At 39.9% G+C, this 21,713-nt stretch overlaps 1 protein-coding gene and 1 long non-coding RNA gene across 3 annotated transcripts in view; both read left to right on the top strand.

Moving 5' to 3' along the window:
• The window catches only part of LOC311580817, a 42,431-nt gene extending 27,945 nt beyond the window's left edge, over positions 1-14,486 (top strand). The window contains exons 2-3 of the long non-coding RNA XR_014773588.1: positions 10,497-10,578; positions 14,353-14,486. This is a non-coding gene — a long non-coding RNA (uncharacterized lncRNA). The remainder of the gene's footprint in view (positions 1-10,496; positions 10,579-14,352) is intronic.
• A 1,288-nt stretch (positions 14,487-15,774) lies between these two features.
• Positions 15,775-21,713, top strand: part of ADGRB3 (adhesion G protein-coupled receptor B3) — a 708,182-nt gene continuing 702,243 nt past the window's right edge. The window contains exons 1-2 of one of the 2 annotated variants that reach the window (XM_084755178.1): positions 15,775-16,467; positions 19,210-19,981. In XM_084755178.1, coding sequence (XP_084611304.1) covers positions 19,225-19,981 — 757 coding nt within the window. In that variant the 5' untranslated portion in view covers positions 15,775-16,467; positions 19,210-19,224. The remainder of the gene's footprint in view (positions 16,468-19,209; positions 19,982-21,713) is intronic. The other variant, XM_084755177.1, reaches the window with a different exon arrangement.

The following is a 21,713-nucleotide window of genomic DNA, read 5'->3' as shown; positions in this document are numbered from 1 at the left end:
GTCCATAATATTGAAATACAGAACTTTAGACTATAAAAGTTGTCTTTAAGTGTCAAGCATTAATGATTAATCCACGAAGAGTATGTAACAAAATGCATCACTATATTTGATTTGGTAAATAAAAACCAATGAAAATGCAGGATTAAATAATAAAAGAAATAAGACTAATGATACAAAATTAAGGATTTAAAATATGACACTTTTTTTAGTGTGCTACCTTAAGGACATAGAATGTTCTGAAGTGGATTTCCATCAAGAGTACTAAGAGATGATGCTATTCATTTAAATAGATTTTAATTCATTTTAAATTATAATTGAAATACAAAGCACACAAAAAGACCACATTAAAGAGTCATTGTTGAGCAAGATCGAGCAGGATAGCAGTTTTCCTGTCTGCCTGGGAATGCTGAGCTAAGACAATGGCACTTCTGCTAGGGAATTTGGGAGAGCGCACTTTATGGACATCTCTGAGGAGCAATTAAACTAACTGAATTCAATTAAAAATTGGCCTTCAACCAAGAGGATATGAACTTAGCCAGGAGAATATAGCCACATATTAAAAAAAAAACTATAGTTGGAAGCAAGACACTAGGATCTCAATGATTCTTTCAGATGCTGTCTTGAGAGAGAGCGTGTTATTGCCATAATAGCAAATCATTTTAATAAGCAAGGACCTTCAGGAGTTATCTCCAGGTCACTGCTCCAGGAGCCGAACTACAGAACTCGGTAAAACTCTAGCCAAATTATATAGCTAGAAATTGCTTTTACACTGCTCAAGTTACTCTCCACTCTGATTACAATTTAAGAGATGCTTGATATAGCTTAATATTTTTACATGATACATAAAACACTGCTTATACTGATTTACGTTAAATATTTGATTTTACTTTCAGAGTTTGTGTGTTTGTGTTTGTGTGGTATGTGTCTGTGTGTTTCTGATGTCAGACCCTAACCTTCAGTGCTAGACAAAAAAGTGACTACTAAGCCACATTACTGACTCCTAGTATTTTTTTATTTTTGGTCTCTATGTTGGTTTTATCAAAGGCATAGTTGTAATATACACTTAATATAAGAGTAGCATATATTATACAATTATACTATAATCTATGAAAGTCATCCTTCATGATTATAATTCAGTAATAGACACTTTGATAAGTAATTAACATTCATCATAGATTCTCTGATTTTGCTCATGCAAGTTGTACTAGAAAATAATGGTTTGAAAATCCAAAATCATTAAATGGAGCATATGTTTTTCTTCAACAAAATCTTCTGTTTATCTGTCTATTAAAAGCATTATTATTTCAGATTGAACATGATGACACAGGAGAAGGCATTGCTTTAAGGGTGATAAAGTATAACCTCTCTGGTTTTGACTTGTTTATCAAGTACTGTTTGAAATACTGTCTTAAATAAGGATCATTTGTTACAACTAATTGGTGCCTTTATTAAGTAGATAGTGTATAAAAGGCTTGTGTTGGCTTATAGTTAATTGTAGCAGAAATAAGGTATGTTGTTAACTAATATGTTACATGAAATGTACTAAAGATGGGGGTTGCATTAAAAAAATTTTTTACATCATGATCACTTCACACAGCAGGCAAAATGATCATCTCTAATTTATATTTAAAATAGCTAAGAGTCTTTGATGAAATATGGGCAGGCAGCTAATGTCATACCAAGTATACAAGCTCTGCAGTTTTCATCCATTTTTGCTGATGAGAGACCTGAAACTCAAGAAAGCTAAGGAATTTAAGTAAGTACTACTAATTCAAATTAAACCCAGTATTCTGATCACAAAGTTTACTCCATTAGCCAATTCAATAGGCAAAATAGAATTACCAATATCAATACTAATGTTGCTATCAATCTTATAATAGAATTCTTAAGTAATAATTAATTAATTAACTACACCAGGCACCAACACATTTCTCAGAGAGTACATGAACTTAGAAATAACATTTTGAGTAATTTTGAGACAAAGCTTCAAAGTAGAGTTACAAGGAATCTTTAAACATGCTATAATTTTGTATTCATTGTTAGTGGAGAGGGAGGACACTTAGAGAAGGACATGGAAAAGGGGGTTATTTTTTGGGGAGAGGGTTGTGACTGTCTTGTAGATTAGCTGATTTGTGACACAATCACTTCTGGGCATGAAATTGGCATGCTAAAAGCATCCTTACCAAGATTTTAGGAGAATCTTGACATTATGTCTCCTTAGTCCCTATTCACTTACATAGCCAAGATATCAAACCTCCAACTAGCTTCCTTGACAAATTCCCTTAACATTGTGACTCAGTCTCACCAGTAAGAGTTTGTTCATTTATATATTTCATGTGCATATCTTAGTTTTTAGTTACCCTTTAATGTTATCCAACACGTCCATCTTTGATATAAGTCCATAGCTGAGCAAATTAATAAAAAGATCAAGGTCTCAGTCTATAAAGTATTAGCCTTGTTAGCATGAAAACTTGAGTGTGTTAGTCAGAACCCATGTTAAAATAAAGATAGTCATCACGTGATGCAGTGCACTTGAATCCCATTGCTGTGGAGACCGAGACAGGCAGGACTCACTGACAAGCCATCCTTATGTCCTCTGTAAACTACAGGACAATGAGAGAACATGTCTCAAAACACAACGTAGGCAGAACCTGAGGGATAACATCCAATATAACACTTTGTCTTCTACATATATGTAGACACATGTGCATGTGCCCAGGCACACAGGAGCATGCATACACTAAAGATCAAAGTAAAACATCTACATAAAAATATCTGCAGTGTATTTTTTCATATGTGAAACTTAATTAGGAAGTGTGCATGTATATGACATGAAAGCAAAAAGGAAACTATTTGAGAGCAAAACAGGGTTCAGTGGGGGGAAGACTAAGCAGAGAGAGCAGGGGGTAATGGGGAAAAGGAACAAAGTACAGTGATGTACAGTGAGGTCCATTAAATTGTATGCTTATTTAAAATGGTCATTTTTTAAAGAAAGTAAAAGTGTCAAAGTGACAAAAACATGACATAAGAGTTTATTAGAACCTTCAGGTTGGTTTTTTTTTTTAATCTAAAGCCTGTTTCCATTTCAACAGAGATGAGTGAAAAGTACCGAATGTCACAAAACTCCATTAGATTGTTGAAGTAAGTCTGACACCCTATTCACATGTCATACTCTGTTGTTATTATGTAACAGGGGATCTAAGCCTAAGATCCCCCGTTGAATTTTGATGGAATTTTCCAATCGTACGAGCTCCTTGAACATTGATGTAAGAATCTGATATTGTTGCAAAATACTTAGAGACTGAGAAATGCAATAACTTGCCCCACAGCATAATACTTCAACATAGTACATATACTACCCCTCAAAAGACTCAGGGAGCATTGAATAAGGTGGAGGCAGAATTATTTTAAGATCTATAAATCAGAAAGATCAGAGTAATGTCTTCTGGACATGATGAGGCCACTGCGTCCCTGACCTCACAGTACAAGTGAGTTGACAGCAGAACACCTGTGCAAGGTCAATAGGTTCAGCATTCTAACTCACACAGAGAGGGGGGCAGATAATGAGACCGCACCTGTAACTGAGGATCTGTTGATGGTTGGTTTCCAGGGCAAGGACAGTTTTCTTTAAAGCCTGTGGAGCCTTGTAGTTTGACCATACTCCAGTGGTTGGCCTAACACTCACGAGTATATTAGCAACATAATCAAGTCGTTTAAAAAGACAAAAGAAAAGCAGTTGCCATTGAGAAAGGATCAGAGCATGAAAGTGAATTAGGGAGGAGTTAGAAGCAAGTGGGAAAGGAAAATGTGATCAAACTACACTGTGTGAAAGCCTCAAATAATTGATAAAAATATTATATTTTAAAAGTCCCCATGGGTTCTTCTTCTTTTTTTTTTGCATTAAAGTAATTGATACACTTAACAATTTGTAGGAAATGAGAGTGTTGGTTGTTGTATTAGAATCATTCCGTACACCTAGTAATTGCTTGCAAAGAACATAGCAATTTTGAAACTCCCCAAAATGACCCTCAAACACCACTAAATACATTTTTATAAAACTTTAATACATGGTATCAGCTAGAGCTTAACCTTAAATTTTAATTCATGCAAACTAAGTTTTTAATGCATATTACAATCTGCCATTTACTGCAAGCACAGAATGGAAACTTAATTTCCCAATTACCTGTACCTTATAATGGAAGCGCTCAATTACCCTGACAAGTTCTACTCTTTGTGTGGCTTTCAGAGACTATAGGCAGTTTAGCATTACCTGGAGATCCCCATCTTAGAATAAAACGTTACAGTCAGTGCTTCTTTCAATAAAATTCTTAATTCAAAAATAAAAATATAATGAAATTTACTTTATTAGCTTATCTCTTAAATCTATTTTTGTAAAACTTTTAAGAATTAAAATCATTACTATTAAATAGCCAAATACATAAGGTGAGAGTCATAGCTGGTCAAAGTGCTGAGAATAAAGAACTGTGAGTGTGCAGCCCTTATGTGGAGCATCTATACGGTGCTATAGGGAAGATGGGGAGGAGGCGGAAAGAATATAAGAGCTGAAGGATGGAGAGACCCGCTGTGAAACCCTACCCCGAGACATGCTAGATATAGTATTATGAACTCACAGCAGCTGTACTTATCTACATAGGATCTGCAAAATATCAAGCAAGCAAAAATTCAGGCCTGGATGAGGAAACCCCATCATAAGGAGGTCCTGGCAATTGATAGCTGCTAAGGGAGGAAGATTCTCTTCTCTCTGGGAGTACGGCCACTGGTATGTGTGTGTCCCAGTGGATGTCCCCAGACAGTGCACATATGGGCAGCACTAAATGTAGTTGGTGAGTTACTAGAAAAAGAGAGAGAGAGAGAGAGAGAGAGAGAGAGAGAGAGAGAGAGAGAGAGACAGAGAGAGAGAGAGTGAATAGGAGGAAAAAGTGGAGGAGGGTAGAGGGGAAGAGAGGAGAGGAAGTTGAGAGGTGAACATATGTGGGAAGTTATGGGGGTTAATTGAAGGGTGGTTCAGTGTTTTTTATATTAGGTTTTTGTGTTTGCATGATCAAGACCAAGCATTTTACCAGTAGAGAGTCCCCCTTTTTGAGATGCCTTCTCAATTATCACAATCTGGTTATGAAATTACTGTGTGGCCAAGGATGACCTTTTAATTCCAATGATTCTGCATCTTCCTCCACTGTTCACACGCTACAATGTCCAATTGATATGGTGGTAGGAATCAAACTCAGGGCTTTCTGAATGCCAGGAAAAATAGCCCATGTCCTTGACTCCTTTATTTATTTTTGAGTCACTGAAAAATTGCTTTATCATTAATGACCTAAGCATTAATATGCCATATGAGTCTTTCACTTGCCAAATGGGAGTCTCCACTTCACAATACTGTTAGCTGAATATGCTCTGAAGCACACAGAAATTCATTCACGTGTTGACATGGAAGGAATCAATAAAGGTGACCATAGGCTTTTAACAGAAATGACAAAGATGCCCGAGATTTAATTGCCAAAAGCAAAGATTAATTTACTCAACAAACTCTTCTATGAATTATAAGTGTTAAATTCTACCATAGGGCTAGTGGGATGGTTCACCCCTAACAGTGATTACTGTGCAAGCCTCATGACCTGACTTTGATCTCCTGATCCCATGACAGAAGAAGAAAACAGACTTCTGATAGCTGTCTTCTGACGTCCTCATGTGTGCTGTGCTACACAAATGCACACACATGCCCAGTTACTCCCACAATTAATCAGTAAAAATGTTTAAAAGTTAATGTTCTTCATGATATTCAACTTTTGATGCATATTAAGAATATAAACAACTTGTCCTACAAAAGTATTGAAATTTCTAATAAAGCAATTTATTAATTAATGATTAATATAAGGAAATACATATTTGTAAAGGAATTATATGTAAATTATTGTCAATTAAAACAAAGACAATAGGAAATTTGTAACACTCAACACATGGCTAGACAAAAATTAAAGATATTAAAAGTTTAAAAGCAAGGCCAGAGAACGAAGGATTAAATGACAACAAAAAAATTCAAATTAGAAGCACAAGATATCCTGTTTCCATGGAACAAAAGGCTTCATGATAAGAGAAGGAGGACATAAATAATTCTTACTTAAATTCCTCCTTGAATCAACAAAGGGATAATATTTTAATCTTGAACATATGGACCAACCATGGCTGAATGAAATGATAATCAATAAATCACAGAAAGAATAAAACTTTTTTTAATTTACACCATGATTATCCTAAAATCTGTCTTGATGTATTAAATTGTATCAAGTAGGAACAGATAAAATGTTCAGACACCAATTCTGAATTTATTAAACTATAATTTAAAAGAGTATTTCCTTTACAATTGATATAACACCTATCATCTTACATTACCCACTTATTTTAGAAATTTTTTAGATTACTAAAGTAAATTTTACAAGAACATTTTCTGTCTTCCTACTTGATACAATTTTATACCCCAAGACACATATAGGATAAACATAAAGAAAAGCTATAAATTCCGATTAAAGAAGTGAAGGATGACTAGAGATATGGTTCCATTATAAAATGCATATCCCAAACCCAAGTACTACCAAACTAAAGTTGAAGGTGTGTGAGGTTACTTGTCTGGTGGTTGGGAGTGCACAAGTATACAGCACTGTGTAAGGATGCTCTGTTACATGTATCCTCAATCAGAAAGGGCTGTTGCACAGTACAGTATCCAGCCAATTAAGTATTATTATACTTTGGTGAACATTGCTACATTATTTATTATAATCATGGGCATTGAATTCATGGAGTGCACATTAGCTATCTAATGATGCATAGCAGTAACCCCCAAATATAGCAATTGTAAACAAATGTTGGGTTTCTTACAGTTTTTTTTTTTTTTTTTGTAGGTCAGAAATCCAGGATCATCTTTGCTGGGTGGCTTAGCTCAAAGTTTCCTGTGTTAGCCTGGTGGTGGGTCTCTCAAGATGTATCTTAGGACTCCTTCTGAGCTACTCAGAGGGTCATAGTATAATAAACTTAGATATGCTTCTCCACAGGACATCTGGGTGGCATGCTAGCTGGTGTAGCTGAGAAGCAACCTACAGGAAAGAACTTCCCAAGTTAGCAAACCTGTACTTAAACACTTTAAGTTTGCAAAGGGCATCCCGTTATCATTGTCATAACGTAGCTGCCAGAAGCAGCTTTCTGGTTTTACCCCACACTCCTGGGATTGTACTCTAAGTAAAAATTGATCTGAATGGGAGAAGAATAGAAACAGATTTTTTTCTATGCAGGAGTAAATGAGGAAAAGAAGTGGTTAAGCTTGAAAGAGTCTGACGTTTTTGGAAACTGTGGTGGAACAGACAGACATTTCCAAGATTTGAGTGGAACAGTTGCAATTATATCTAGCCCAGAAATTTGCCACATTTTTCTCTTCTAGATTCCATTTATTTGCAGTAATTACGTTTTAAATTTACTATAATTTATTCAGATTACATCCTGATTGTTATCCCCTTGCTTGTTTCTTCCCATTTCCACCCTCCCTCTCTTTTCTGCCATATTCCCCTCCCCTCGACCTCTGCCTGAAGGGGACCTCCTCCCCCACCATATGAGCACAGCCTATCAGTTGTAAGCCTAGACTTCCTGTTCAGATCTTGCCAATGGACAGCTCATTCTCCATGGTTGTGGGGAGAGCAGGGACTACCTCTGACATGAACTCTGGTGTCCCCGATTTGATTGTTGCCCCTTGGTGGGGAGGCCCAGTGGCATACAGAGAAAGGGGAAGCAGGCTGTCCTGATAGATTCCATTTTTAAAAGATGCTGATATGTAGCCATGTTCTCCAAATTAAAACATCTTGTTCTGGAAGGAGGTGGGAAGTTCATGGAACTGAAGGCAACTATGGGATTCAGGAATCTCAGAAAGGGCAAGCTCCTTTTTTGTATTTCATTTCCTTCTCTTACCTTTCTGCTCAGAAGAAGAAGACTTCTTGTACTGTGTTTAATAAGAATAGAGAACATAGACACCCTTCACTTGTTCCCGGATAAGTGGAAATACTGAAAGATTTTGTTACTTAGTATAATATTTCCTATAGCTTTGACATGCAGCCTTCATGGTGTAGAAATCTGATCTCTGTATTACTAGTCTCTGCAAGGCTTTTTTTTTTTTTTTATCATGAATTGATGTTTGATTTTGTCTGCCTTGCTACATTTATTGATATAGTAAGTGAATACTTTTAATTTTCAATATTTCTTCTTGAATTTGGTTTGCAAGAACATTGAGGATATTTGCCTGTATGTTAATCAGAGGTATTAACCTATCATTTTATTGTTTCTTAATTATATAAAAACAAGAAAGTAAACTTTCATACATAGATTATTTCCAGGTCTTCCCATTTCCTCATCTACCCAACTGCATGACTTTTCTTTCTCCCTCTTTGTTTAGAAAACAAAAAGGCAAAGAACAACAAAACCAGTTTGAAACACACACACACACACACACACACACAGAGAGAGAGAGAGAGAGAGAGAGAGAGAGAGAGAGAGAGAGAGAGAGAGAGAGAGAACCCATAGAACTCAAGATCAGAAACTTAAATATTTAAGTAAAAGACCAGTAAGACAAAGACAACACACACACACACACACACACACACACACACACACACACACACACACACACATACACACACACACACAAATGAAATACCCAAATAAAGCAATGAAAAAAAATTCTACCAAAATAACTTTGAAATCTGTCTTAGTTAGGGTTACTATTGCTGTGATGAAACACCATGACCAAAAGCAAGTTGGGGAGGAAAGAGTTTATTTGGCTTACACTTCCACATTGCTGTTTATCACTGAAGGAAATCAGGACAGGAACTCAAACAGGGCAGGAACTGATGCAGGCAAGAACTGATGCAGAGGCCATGGAGGTATGCTGTTTAGTGACTTGCTTCACATGGCTTTCTCAGCTTGCATTCTTATAGAACTTAGGACCATCAGCCCAGGGATGGCCCCACCTACTGTGGGCGTGGCCTCCCCCCCTCCCCCCAGTTGATCACTAACTGAAAAAAACGCCTTACAGCTGGATCTCATGGAGGCATCTCCTCAAGTGAGGCTCCTTCCTCTCTCCATAATTCTAGCTTGCTAATATCAAGCTGACACACAAAACCAGCTGGGACAAAGTTGTTTTATGGTGGCCATCTTGGCAATCAATTGGTGGGCGTGGGGCCTCGCTGAGGTATAGTTAATATACACAGTGTGACTTTATTGGAAAAAAATAAAAACTCTTTTCATTTAAAAAAACAGATATCAACTTCAGATAGTTTCTTGGTTAGGAATGGGAACCCACATTTTCTTCCCCTGTGAGCACTGGAGCCACAGCTGGCTTGAAATTGCTCAGGCCTGTGCCCACTACCACAGTCACTGTTAGAGCAGCTATGCATCTTTGCTGTTGTAACAAGAAGACACTGCTTCCTGGGAGTCATCCATCTCCGGCCCGTATTTGCCTCCTTTTCAGCATAGCTCCCTGAACTCTCAGTGGAGGGGTTTAATGAAGACATTCCATTTAGGACTGAGTGTGTCAAAACCTCCCACTTTAGGGTCTTTGGGTTAGCTCTCAAGTACTGCGCTAGGAACCTTCTTTGTTGATGGCTGAGCAAGACCCTGATCTGAGTCACAGCACGGTGTGGCCATTCTGTCATTTGATTTGTGCTTTGTTTGTTAGCTTTGATACCAGAGTAATACTGGTAATGAAGACCAGCATGTAGAAACACAGGGAAATGTGCTCATCTCTTGTGTTGATGTAAACTCATTGAGCAACTGTGGAGGTCAGCTTGGTGAAATCTAAAAATTAAATGACAACAAACAACAACCAATAAAACAACACCCCACATACATGTCTCATACATAAATCATTTCTGGGTATGTACCTGAAGGACTCAAGTCACCACGTCATCACAGAGATTCTTGCACATTAATGTTTACCTACAGTACTATTCACAACAGTGCTATTCAGAGTAGCAAAATTGGGGGACCAACTGTGGTGTCCAATAACAAAAATTAGGAAAATATTGTATTCATGCACAATGATAATTTTTAGTAACTGCTGCCATTTGTAGGAAAATGGATGCAACTGGAGAAAATCATATTAGGTGAATTAAAACCATTTCAGAAAGAGAAACATATAAAATCATGTATGGTATGGGTGATGAGAGTAGAAGTAAACTATTTACAGAGACAAGTGTTACAAAGAGGAGTGTGGAAACAGGAAGGCTAGGGTACCCTTCCAATGAAGAGCATGCTCAATTTACATTTTATACTCACACAAAAACTTAGAATATGAAAAATTACTGTTTACGCTTTTTAAAGATTATCCTGTGTGTCTGTGTCTGTGACTGCTTGTGAGCATGGGCATACAGGCCCAAATCATGATGCATATGGGGAGATTTGAGGATGACTTTTGGGAGACAGTTTTCTCTTTCTACTAGGAGAACTCTGGGGATGAACTACTGCCATCAGATTTGAGTGACAAGTGTTTCACCGGCTGAGTCATCTTGCTCGTCCTAAAGGGTATGTTCATAATAAAAGCTACAATCTATTATTACAAGAGACTATACACAGACGTTTTTATCATTTCAGAATGTTGTATTTATTGAAAATACATTTTATTATTGTTGTTGTTATACATATATGTTAAATATAAACTAAACTATATTTCCTCTCACGGTGTTACACTTATTGTTGTCTCTAGACAAACATACTTAAAATCTAGATTACTGTCAATATTATTCGTCTCTTATTTCTTGACTGAAATACCTGTGTGATTCTTGAATGTGATTCAATAACTTTTATTCCATAATTTATTTCAAGAAAGAAAGAAACTTTAGGTGAAGGAGCTGTTTTTGAGTTGCCACTGCTCTTGTAAGTCACCTCTCCCCCAATTCACCCTAGTAAAACATATTGGTCCACAAGGCTAGACTTAGTGGAGACTTTTATTTGGTCTGTCATTAGTGCCTTTTCTGGAGAGAACATCTAATTGTTCACCTCTCAGCAGGAAAACCTGAACAACGGACACATTTCTTCACTTAGAAAAAATAGCAACTACTCATCCATTCCCTTTCCTATGAAAAAAGACTAGAGAAGCCACAGTTTCATGTTCATAACCAGGGAATAAGTAATGTCAATTTCCAGGTTAAAATAAAATGCCGGGAATGGTGGCAGACGCCTTTAATCCCAGCACTTGGGAGGCAGAGGCAGGTGAATCACTGTGAGTTTGAGGCCAGCCTGGTCAGCCAAGGCTACACAGAGAAACGCTGTCTCAAAAAACAAAACAAAACAAAAAATAGAACAGAATAAAATATCTCACTTCTAGTGAATTGAATTTGCATAGATGAAATATTATGCCATAATTACAATAAATTTATAACAAAAAAGAACAACCAAAAATAAAACAAAAACAAAATAGTAACTGATAGAATTTTGGGATAGGTTGGCATTTTGCTGAAAACTTTTATTCAGAGCTCTAAAAAGTTCGTTTTGTTGGTTTTTGCTTTTACTTTTTATGTGCACTGCTGTTTTAGTCTGCATTCATGTCTGTGTAAAGTTGTTGAATGCTCCGGAACTGGAGTCACGGACAATTGTGAGCTGCTATATGGGTGCTGGGAGTTGAAACCAAGTCCTCTGGACAAGCAGTCAGTGTTCTTAACCACTGAGGCCTCTCTCCATGCCCTAGTCTAAGCTTCTACAATCCATATTTTTCAAGTTCTGCAATATATCTATATGACAACACATGTGTTCCTGGAATGCAATGAGTGAAACTATAGAAATTGACAGGCAATAACTACCAATGAGCTAACCTTCTTACTCGTGTCATTATCCTTGGAAACACTAATAAAATTGAAAAATGATACTAGGACCAATTCAGCTCTGGTCGTCCCTACACTGGATGAGACTTGACTAACCTAGATAGACCTCTCTAGTGCACCGCCTACCTCCTATAACTTTCTACCGCTTTGGCCTATGCCTTCTCTTCAAGGCTGCCTAAGACGAAAATGACCAATACTCAGCTTGGTTACTGAGATACTATGTTATTTAAGAAAAATAACTTAAGGAAAACAATTTAAGAGGAGGAGAGGGGGAGTTTGTCTGCTTGTGGTGAATATATTAGTTTTAGCATAACCATGTAATGTTTTAAGATTTTATTATTATATGATTATTTAAGGGTTTGGTGATTGCGGTAAATAAGAACATGGTTAGATTTTGATATCTCTGGAGATACTAGACAATAGGAAGGAAACAGTGGAGGAGACGGTAGAGGAGGAGAATTTATTTCCAAATCTTGTGTGCACATCCGCAGAGACAGTAATTACTTGGGGAAAAAAAAGCATGGAAAGAACAGAGGTTAAGCTACATACTATATATGCTTCAAAAATCTTAGTAATAATGATAAACTATAAAACATAGAATGTGGCAATTATATTATATGAGGAAAAGGGCAAGGGAAAGCTTTTTGTAAAATTGTGGCTGGAGAGATGGCTCAGAGGTTAAGAGCACTAAGTGCTCCTGTGAAGCACCCATGTTTGGTTGCCAGCATTCACTTGGCAACTGACAGACATCTATATTTCCAGTTACACAGGGTCCAACACCTCTTCTGACCTCTGAGGACTCTGCGTGCACATGGTCTACAGACATACAGGCAAATACATATGCACGTAAAATAAACAAATACTTTAAAACAGCTTAAATGCATTAAATGTGTTCTAGAAGTGTATTACTATTTGATGACAGTTATACAGATGAAACAATCATAAGCAATACTGTAGGAGAATGGCGTTATTGTCAAATGCAGAAAGTTTAAAGTTAGGTGATAAAGTAAATTTAAAAATACTATACATAGAAACACTTTTTGCAGTGATCTTAATGAGACAGATAAATTATAGGTGATATATTGTGAAGACGTTGAACCTTGGATACCCTGGCCAATTTGAATAATGGCAATGCCATAATAAAGTATTAGTCTAGATTTGGATATGTTAAAACTTATTTCCCATTATTCTTTTTGAAAGTCAATAAGGATATGGATAAAATCGAGTTGTACAATTAATTTGATAGGTTTTTTTTTTGTTTAAAATAAGCTACTTGCCATAGATAAACAATTTACTATAACCCTCCGAACATGATCAAATGTATGTATGTGTGATGTGTGTGTAGATTGGGAAATAATGTATGCATACATAAACACATATAATAAGTATATTGTGAAATATGAAATATATAAGGAATATGCACAAGGACAAATGACTTAGATGGTAAGAGCTGGTAACTACCATCTGAAGACACAGAGCTCATGGTATACACTATATTTTTGCTGTTGTTGAGTCAATGACAGCAAAGCTTTCCCACGGAACTCCATGCCGGCACAGAACAAAGTAATGCCTTCTTGAGTTGGCTTTGGCTTATGGTTGTTGTCAGGGCCCAGAGACCAGATTCTCCTTATATGGTTCCTCCTGTTATTCTTGATTGTGACCCCCTACCCCCCAGAGGAAGTCAGATGAGCCCCGGGTTACTGTAGCCATGTCTTGCTTGGCATATTTATCATCTACAAATCATCTGCTATAAATATACCCCAGCAGGATCATCATCAGGCCAGCTCAGTAGCCTGCAATTTATGAAGGTTATGGGAAACAGTGTGAAGGGTGAAGCGCTTTATTAAGAGTGGCTTTCCTTTCTAACCCAGCCCTGGGTCCCACTTGAATTAAAAAAACGATCCTGGGAAAGAGTGCCCCTTCCCATTTAGGATTAAGCCTTTTTAAATTGTCCCCCTAGGCTGTTTTTCTTACTCCACAGTGCTATGACTTTAGGGATTCACAATGATAAACGATAATGTGAGAAGGCACTACTGTGTGAGAATTATAACTAACCCTACATTATTTTATCTCCTTATTTACAACCCATGCAAAGTATTTTCTTATTCTCCATTTTTATTGCACGTTTATTAAGATTTTTTTTCTCCAGGTTAAAAAATAACAGGTTGACCCAAATGTCTTGCAAAATTGTGACTACATATCTGAAAGTTAAAATGAGTGAAACATTTTCCTCTTTTGTACTGCGGAATAGTCTTTCTTTTTATAAGACAATGTGCTCACTATACACACTATGATTTGGATTTTGGATTTGACATATAAGACCCATTTTCTTTTCAAATTCCCTTAAATGAATAAAAGCATTGTAATGAGCCAGAAATGACACAAAACCAAAATGCCACCCAGGCTGCTTTCCCTGGTGATTTGTTCCTGGGAACATAGTTGAAGCCTGCTGGAGAGTGATTAACTGTTTCCCTTACAGGTTGTTACTTCAGTTCTTCTCCTAAAAGAGAAAGCCTTGAAGAGGGTCATTCTATTAATATGTATTAAGATGTAAAGAGCCAACGAGCCAATTTTAATATTTCAAACAATTCTGGTGCACAAAAGATCATCAGCACCTTCCTGGTTTCTTGATAGCCCTCCTTTGAAAATCGTGTTCTTGGCTATGCAATTGCCCCAGGGGACAGGAACAAGAAGAGGAATAAAAAATGCAAATGAGAGAGTAGAGCAAATGATGGAAAATTGCTTCATTCAACTTCACCTGCCGCTCAGGCAACTCACCCTTAGGAAGACTCTCTGCTCTGAGCAAACGCATTTCCCATTATTATGCCTCCTCCCTTCGCACCAGTAGGCTATTCAAACACTTGTTTTGCAAAACACCAACCAAGGCTACCAGTAAAGATGTAACGAGCAGGCGAACGACCAGTTGTTGCTGCATGTAAAGCCAATCAGATACTTCTTCAGACAGCTGTCTGTACAAAAGGCGAAATAAACAATAAGTAAATAAAAAGGTTGAGGCGTGTAGAGATTTATTCTTTTTCTCCCTCTCAATGGACAGCAATGGTAGCTTTTCCTCATTTCTTCCCATAACTTACCCAAACTTGCTACGAGGGGAGACTTGACAAGGAATAAATACATTAAGAAGGCGAACGAATCAAAAGTTTAGAACCCGCACTATTGTCCCATCTCCAGGCAGACAGCAGTGCAGATCGCCTGACCTCGGTAGCCCGCCCAGTGGTCCTGGCAAAGGCTCTTTGGAGCCAGAACAAATAAGATGTTAATTGCAGTCTGGCTCTGATTAAAAAAAAAAAAGACAAAACAAAACAAAAAACCCAACAACTATATAGTTCCAGCATCCATTCGGAAGCAAGAAGCAGTGGGAGCTGAGATTTAGCCCCTCAGCTGCAAACTGGATCAATCCTAAATCCCGGTACTGAAATGACAGCTCTCCCGCTGCTTCAGGCGGGGACTGAAAGGCAGAAAAAGATCTCTGATCGAATCCAGCGTTTACTTCCTACCCCTCCGAGTCGCCTTCCTGTCTCCGAGCCCCCCTGCCTCTCCTCCTGGGGACTTTTCTCCAACAGTTGGTGGCCACCAGTCCCAGCGGTGGAAAATGAGGATGCGAAAACCTCCCAGACGCAGAAAAGACCGGGATTCCAGACGAGCTCGTGTTTGAGTAGCGGGGCGCGGGGCTCTGCAGCTCCCTCCCGCTTCGCTCCCGCGCCCGCCCGCCGGGGACGCCAGACTCCAACCCCAGCGCAGCGCTCCGCCGGTGGCGCGCGCACCCACGAGCACGCGCGCGCGCGGGCGGGGGGTGCTGCCTGGTGGCGTGTGCGCGCCCGCGCCGAGGAACGCGCGGGTTCCCCTTCGCGCGCAGCCCCGGGGAGAGCGAGCGCCGCGCGCCGGCGCGCACGCCGGACACACAGCTTTACTATATCGCGCCCTCGCGCGCCTCCCTCCTCGCCGGGCATTCAAACAGCTTTCCGACGTCGCCAGCCTAGGATTTTCACCCCCCCGGTTCCTCAGCCGCGGCTCGTCCATCAGTACCTGGCAAGGAGGAGGGTCAGGGAGGAGGGTGCACCAAGCAACCGGTTCCAGTTCCAGCCTCGCCACCAGTCGTGAGCACTCCTGCCACCAGCCCGCCGCCCAGCCCGCCGCCTCAGCAGCCACCGCCGGCCACTTCTCAGTGCTTTCTTGGCTTCTTGGCCAATCCGTTTTTTGGGGGGGTGGGTTTGGGAAAACACATCTGCGCTCTTAATCCACTTCCATTTTTCTGTTTGTTGTTTCTGTCGAGTGTCCCTTCAGGGGGCCTCTCCCCGCCTCTCCTTTGAAGGCTTCATTCACTTGGATAAGGCGCAAGCCTCTGGCCACTGGGTACCACCACCCCCACTCCCTTTTTAGTTTTCTTTTTTCTTTTTGTTTCTTGTATGCATGCATTTTCCCCCCAATAATAAATCTTGATATGTGAAGCTGAGCTGGGGGAAAAATGGGCAACGGTGATTGGGACCGAAGGGGAGTCTCTCCGTCACTGTTGTTGGGACGCGTGCCTGTGCTGGTGTCTTAGACCAAGAGCCTCCCGGAGCTTTCGGAGTGGAAGGTAAGGAAACAAGCCTAGCGGTCACCTCTGTCTTCTGGGGGTCGCCCCGTAGAGGCTTGGGCTCAGTTTTGGGTGAAGGAAGTCAAGGCTGTTGCTGGCGGGTGGAGAGGTTCTGAGCTTACTTAACCGCCGCAGTTGAAAAGTTAAGACAAGTCTCATCTGGAAGAGGTGTGCTGGATAGGAAGGAATAGGGAGAGAGACCCAGAAAAATCTAGCAACTCCAACGTGATTGAGGTAATTTTAGCGGGGGCGGGAGGGGGTACGTTAAAAGGAAGTTAGAATAGAGTAGAATTGTGTCTTCTATTGGGGGAAAAATCAGTGGAGTGATGGCGCCGTCTATGTTCGGCTAAACTAAAGTGTCACCCAGAGATCAGTTTTGAGAATAGCTAAACTCAGTGCTGGTTTGCCTCTCAGCAAGAGCCAAATAAATAAATAAATAAATAAGTACAACATCCTGGAGACCTCGGTGACCATCCCTTAGCCCAGCCCTGGCCCATTATTTTCCTTAGACAGATGTACAGTTGTTTGAACAGGCCCTGCATTGGGGGCGGAGGGGGGGGGAGCGAAGGCAGTTCAGCGATTCATATTTATCATTATTTAGAAACAAACAAACAAGACTTCATACACCAAGGATAATTAAAATTAAGAGCGTTACATGAAGGGCGCCTGCTCAAGAGATACGTGAAATCAGCTGTTTGCCATTCTTTCTAATCACTGATAAGCACAATATTGCAGACATTCACTGTCACATAAATGGAAGCAGAAATACAGATTTTATAAGGAAAAGAAATACGACCTCCTTTTGAGTTCCTGATTATAAAATGAAGCCCCCTTTCGTGGTTGGAATTCCTAATTTAGACACTTACTGTCACATTGGCTTTCAACGCCTACACTCTATCCTGAAGAACACTGCGCAGACCTGCATTGCCTGCAAAGTGCTGCGCACACACACACACACACACACACACACACACACACACACACACACACGAGAGAGAGAGAGAGAGAGAGAGAGAGAGAGAGAGAGAGAGAGAGAGAGAGAGAGAGAGAGGGATATTATTTCCAGGTGAAAAAAAACCCCACATATTTTAACCTCTAAAAGATCATTGCCTTTTTTCCCCCAACTGGAAAAGGCATTACTCATTGAGCTGTGTGTTTGAAAGAGAAAATGCTGTTCTGATAGTCATATCAGCTCTGGGGTTATTTTAAACTGCTCCTATATAGGGATTTACAGTCGGTGCTGTTTTGGCCTCTGTCAAGACATAGTATTTGAATTACAATCCTTAAAACACAGATCTGTTCAGGGACTTGGTCACTGGATTGGGAGTGCATGCGTTGGTGGGTTATGCAACTGCAAAGAAGAGGGTTTTGTGCTTTGGTTCAAAGAGGACCAGACAGAGAAAGCATGAGAACTCTTAACTGTCTGTGTGTCTGTCTCTCTGTCTGTCTCTGCTTATTGAATGGTGGAAGAGACATCAGCCCAAAGCCTTTTAAAATAAACTTGACCATCACTTTTATCAGCTTAAAGGCTGAATAACAACAACAAAACAAAAAAAGCCACTGTCATTTATTCTGAGAAACAACTTCCTAAACGTTAAAGCTGAAAAAATATTCAAGTTGTTTTTGGACAACAACTTACAGAGGCAAATATAATCAAGGATGCTTTGGTTGTACAGGCCACGACAAAAATAAATTAAAAGGAAGAGCTCTGGAGCACTTGTTTGAAAGGCATGAATTCAGTAATTGAAATCAACTAGAGGAAGAAAGGAGGCTAATATTTTTCATCTTCCATATGTAAATCCTAATTTATAAGAGATAACTCTAACTAAACTACCATAATTAAAAAAAAAAAAGAGTGAGGCAAGCTCAGTTACTGCAGTTCTGGGATTTTTTTCCCCCTCTGACATTGTCTTTGGATACATATACTAATATAGTGATCCACTTTATGCCCCCCAGGAGGGCATGTCATATGGAATGTCTGCCTCAAATCTTGTACTCAGTGGTGATGCTGAACACCAAGTCTTTTCCTGTACATCTCCCCATGTGTGCCCTTTCCTAGGTAACGGCTTTAAAATTATATGAATCCACACGAATGCCCATGTTTTTGCACAGGAATTTCTCATCATTTCCTATGGTGGCCCCTGCAAAGGCAAGTAGGGGCATTTGGGAGACGATATTCCATCTGGCACAAATGATCATTTGGGCTTGCAAAGCCATGGCCATAATTTATCATGATTACTTTTCACATTTAAGAGAAAATAAGTAATGTGATGACATCTGCTTCCAGATTATCAGATTAGATTTTGTGTGATGGTGTTTACTGCAGGCAGAAGACTGAGGGAGAGGAAAGGTTGTGTAGCTTGAGTCAGAAGCTTAGCAATTAATATGTAGGCTATTGCTATTCCAAAAAAACCTGTTTTCCCGCTTCACTTGATAGACTGATAATGGATGTGCAGGAAATCCTGGTGGATGAATTAGGACATAACTATTAATAATCTATTAAATGTTATTTTTAAATTGAATGTTGAGACTTTGTCCATAAGCAGTTACCACGTGAGGGCGCTGTTCACACAGCAACTGATAGTTTCCTGGCATTATAAAATAAAAATCACCTGCCCTTCGTTTAAAAAGGGCTTTTTTACTGAATTCTTGAAAACAGCTGGCTGCGATATTGGAAAGGTTTTGTTTTTTCAATGCCTGTGGTCTCCTGCTTGCATTTCACTTCCATTGCCATTTTTACAGGCCAAATGACATAGGATGAAGGCTGTTCGTAACCTGCTGATTTATATATTTTCCACCTATCTCCTGGTTATGTTTGGATTTAATGCTGCCCAAGACTTCTGGTGTTCAACTTTGGTGAAAGGAGTCATTTATGGATCCTATTCTGTAAGTGAAATGTTTCCCAAAAACTTTACAAACTGCACTTGGACACTGGAAAATCCAGATCCAACCAAATATAGCATTTACCTGAAATTTTCCAAAAAGGACCTTAGCTGCTCTAACTTTTCTCTTCTGGCTTATCAGTTTGATCATTTTTCCCATGAAAAAATAAAGGATCTTTTGAGAAAGAACCATTCCATAATGCAACTTTGCAGTTCCAAGAATGCTTTTGTTTTTCTACAGTATGATAAAAATTTTATTCAGATACGCCGAGTATTTCCAAGTGATTTCCCAGGATTACAGAAAAAGGGCGAAGAAGATCAGAAGTCTTTTTTTGAGTTTTTGGTCTTGAACAAGGTGAGCCCAAGCCAGTTTGGTTGCCATGTCTTGTGCACTTGGCTGGAGAGCTGCTTAAAATCAGAAAATGGGAGAACAGAGTCCTGTGGAATCATGTACACAAAGTGCACCTGCCCTCAGCATTTGGGAGATTGGGGGATTGATGAGCAGTCCCTGGTGTTGTTGAATAACGTCGTGCTACCCCTGAACGAGCAGACGGAGGGCTGCCTGACCCAGGAGCTGCAAACTACTCAAGTCTGCAATCTGACCAGGGAGGCTAAAAGACCACCCAAAGAAGGTAAGTGCATATAGAAAGGGGGAAACTGGTGTTAGGGGGTAGGGGAGGCTTTGCATAGGAGTTCCTGGTTCGTTACTTAAGCGGGAATCCTTGCTTCTTTATTCTGTCAACTTTGAATTGATTTGATTTGTGGCCGTCACTGATGAAGGGTTCTTAAGCTAGTGTTCGCCTTCAGGACCTTAGAGACAAGCAGGGGACATGGGCAGCTTAGCGAAGCTCTACAGAAATATGGGTAGAGTATTCAAGAGGAGAGAGATACAGAAAGGAGGAGTGAGTTGTGTTGGGGGTTGGCAAGGAGGAAAAAAAAAACGTGTGCTTGTATTCAGGCTGCAGCCCAGGAAATCTACACATGCTTCAAATGTGAAAAGAATATGCAGGCTTCTTTCTGATCAAGTCCAGCAAATTCTCTCTTCCCTTCCTTTCACCTGTGCCTTATCCTCTCTTCCTCTTGCTGACTTGAGAAACCATTCACCAGAAAGCCTGCATGGACTCAGAGGTGACCTGTCTCTGAAGTCAAGAGGGACCAGTTTCACCAAGGTCCTTGTTTTGTATAGAGTATTTGGCACAATAGATCCATATGCACAGTCTTTGGCCTGTCAAGAGAAACACATTGGAAGCCAGAATTCCCTAGGTGTCTGCCTCTGAAGTCACCAGCACCCCAGCAGAAGGGAGGGGGTGGTGGAAATTAAAGGACATATAGATTCTATAAGACCTGAGTTCCATGTTGCAAGTCTTGCTACTTTCTTTTCCTTTATTGATATGTGGAGAGGGGGAGGGGGAGGGGGAGGGAGAGGGAGAGGGAGAAGGAGAGGGAGAGGGAGAGGGAGAGGGAGAGGGAGAGGGAGGGAGGGAGAGAGAGAGAGAGAGAGAGAGAGAGAGAGAGAGAGAGAGAGAGAGAGAGAGAGAGAGAGAGAGAGAGACTGACTGACTCAGAAAGGGGGGGGGGGGAAACAGTGCAACGGAAATGCGGAGGAAGAATCCCAAGTATTAGAGTGACTTCTAGCTTTCAGCCATCCTCAGAGGGGGAGCTAGAAGGAGATTTGAGATTGTGGATTATTTTTAATAATGCAAGAAAGCATGGCATATTTTGAGAAAATGACATTTGCGCTTGGGAGGTTAATAGCTGTGCTCCATTTGTTAGAGGACAGAGCTGGTGCATATTCTTTCTCGTCCCCCCCAGCTCTCTGACCAGAGAGTGTGTTGATTTCTTATGCAGGAAATGTTTTCTGATCACCACAAAGATCCCAGTCTGTGAAAAGGGACAGCCAAGCTCCAGTCCCTCTTTCCTCTCCCTCCCCCAACAGAAGTTGTCTTTGTGGCCAATATAAAATTGACACGTTGTTGGAGAATTTTCTTTAATGGTAGCCAAGGCTTTGTAGGAAAGTAGAGCCAGCAAGAGGAAGGGGGGGAGGGATGCTTAGAGGAGCCTCGACAGCTTAATGCTGTTTCTCTGCTGGCTGCAATTTGGGGGATGGGAATTATGGAAGAGCGATGGCAAAAGGGAAAAAAAATGTTAGAAAATAAGTGCAGGCCAACAGCAACCAGAGAGGGGCGGAAACCTTTTCACATTTCCACAGGTCAGTGTTAGAGCCCTGACTGAAGAAAACAAAGTAGTTTTAAATTACAGGAGTTCTTTTTCTCTAGTAAAAATCCCAGAGAAGCACTTACAACTGCAGGGATGGTATTTAACACCATTTAAAACTCATTAGTGTCCCCTAGAATAAGAACTACA

This window comes from Acomys minous, assembly GCF_964271855.1.
Source record: "Acomys minous genome assembly, chromosome: 13".
Taxonomy (NCBI): Eukaryota; Metazoa; Chordata; class Mammalia; order Rodentia; family Muridae; genus Acomys; species Acomys minous.
Note: the sequence above shows the minus strand (reverse complement) of the source record. Positions and strands in the feature narration are given on the sequence as shown.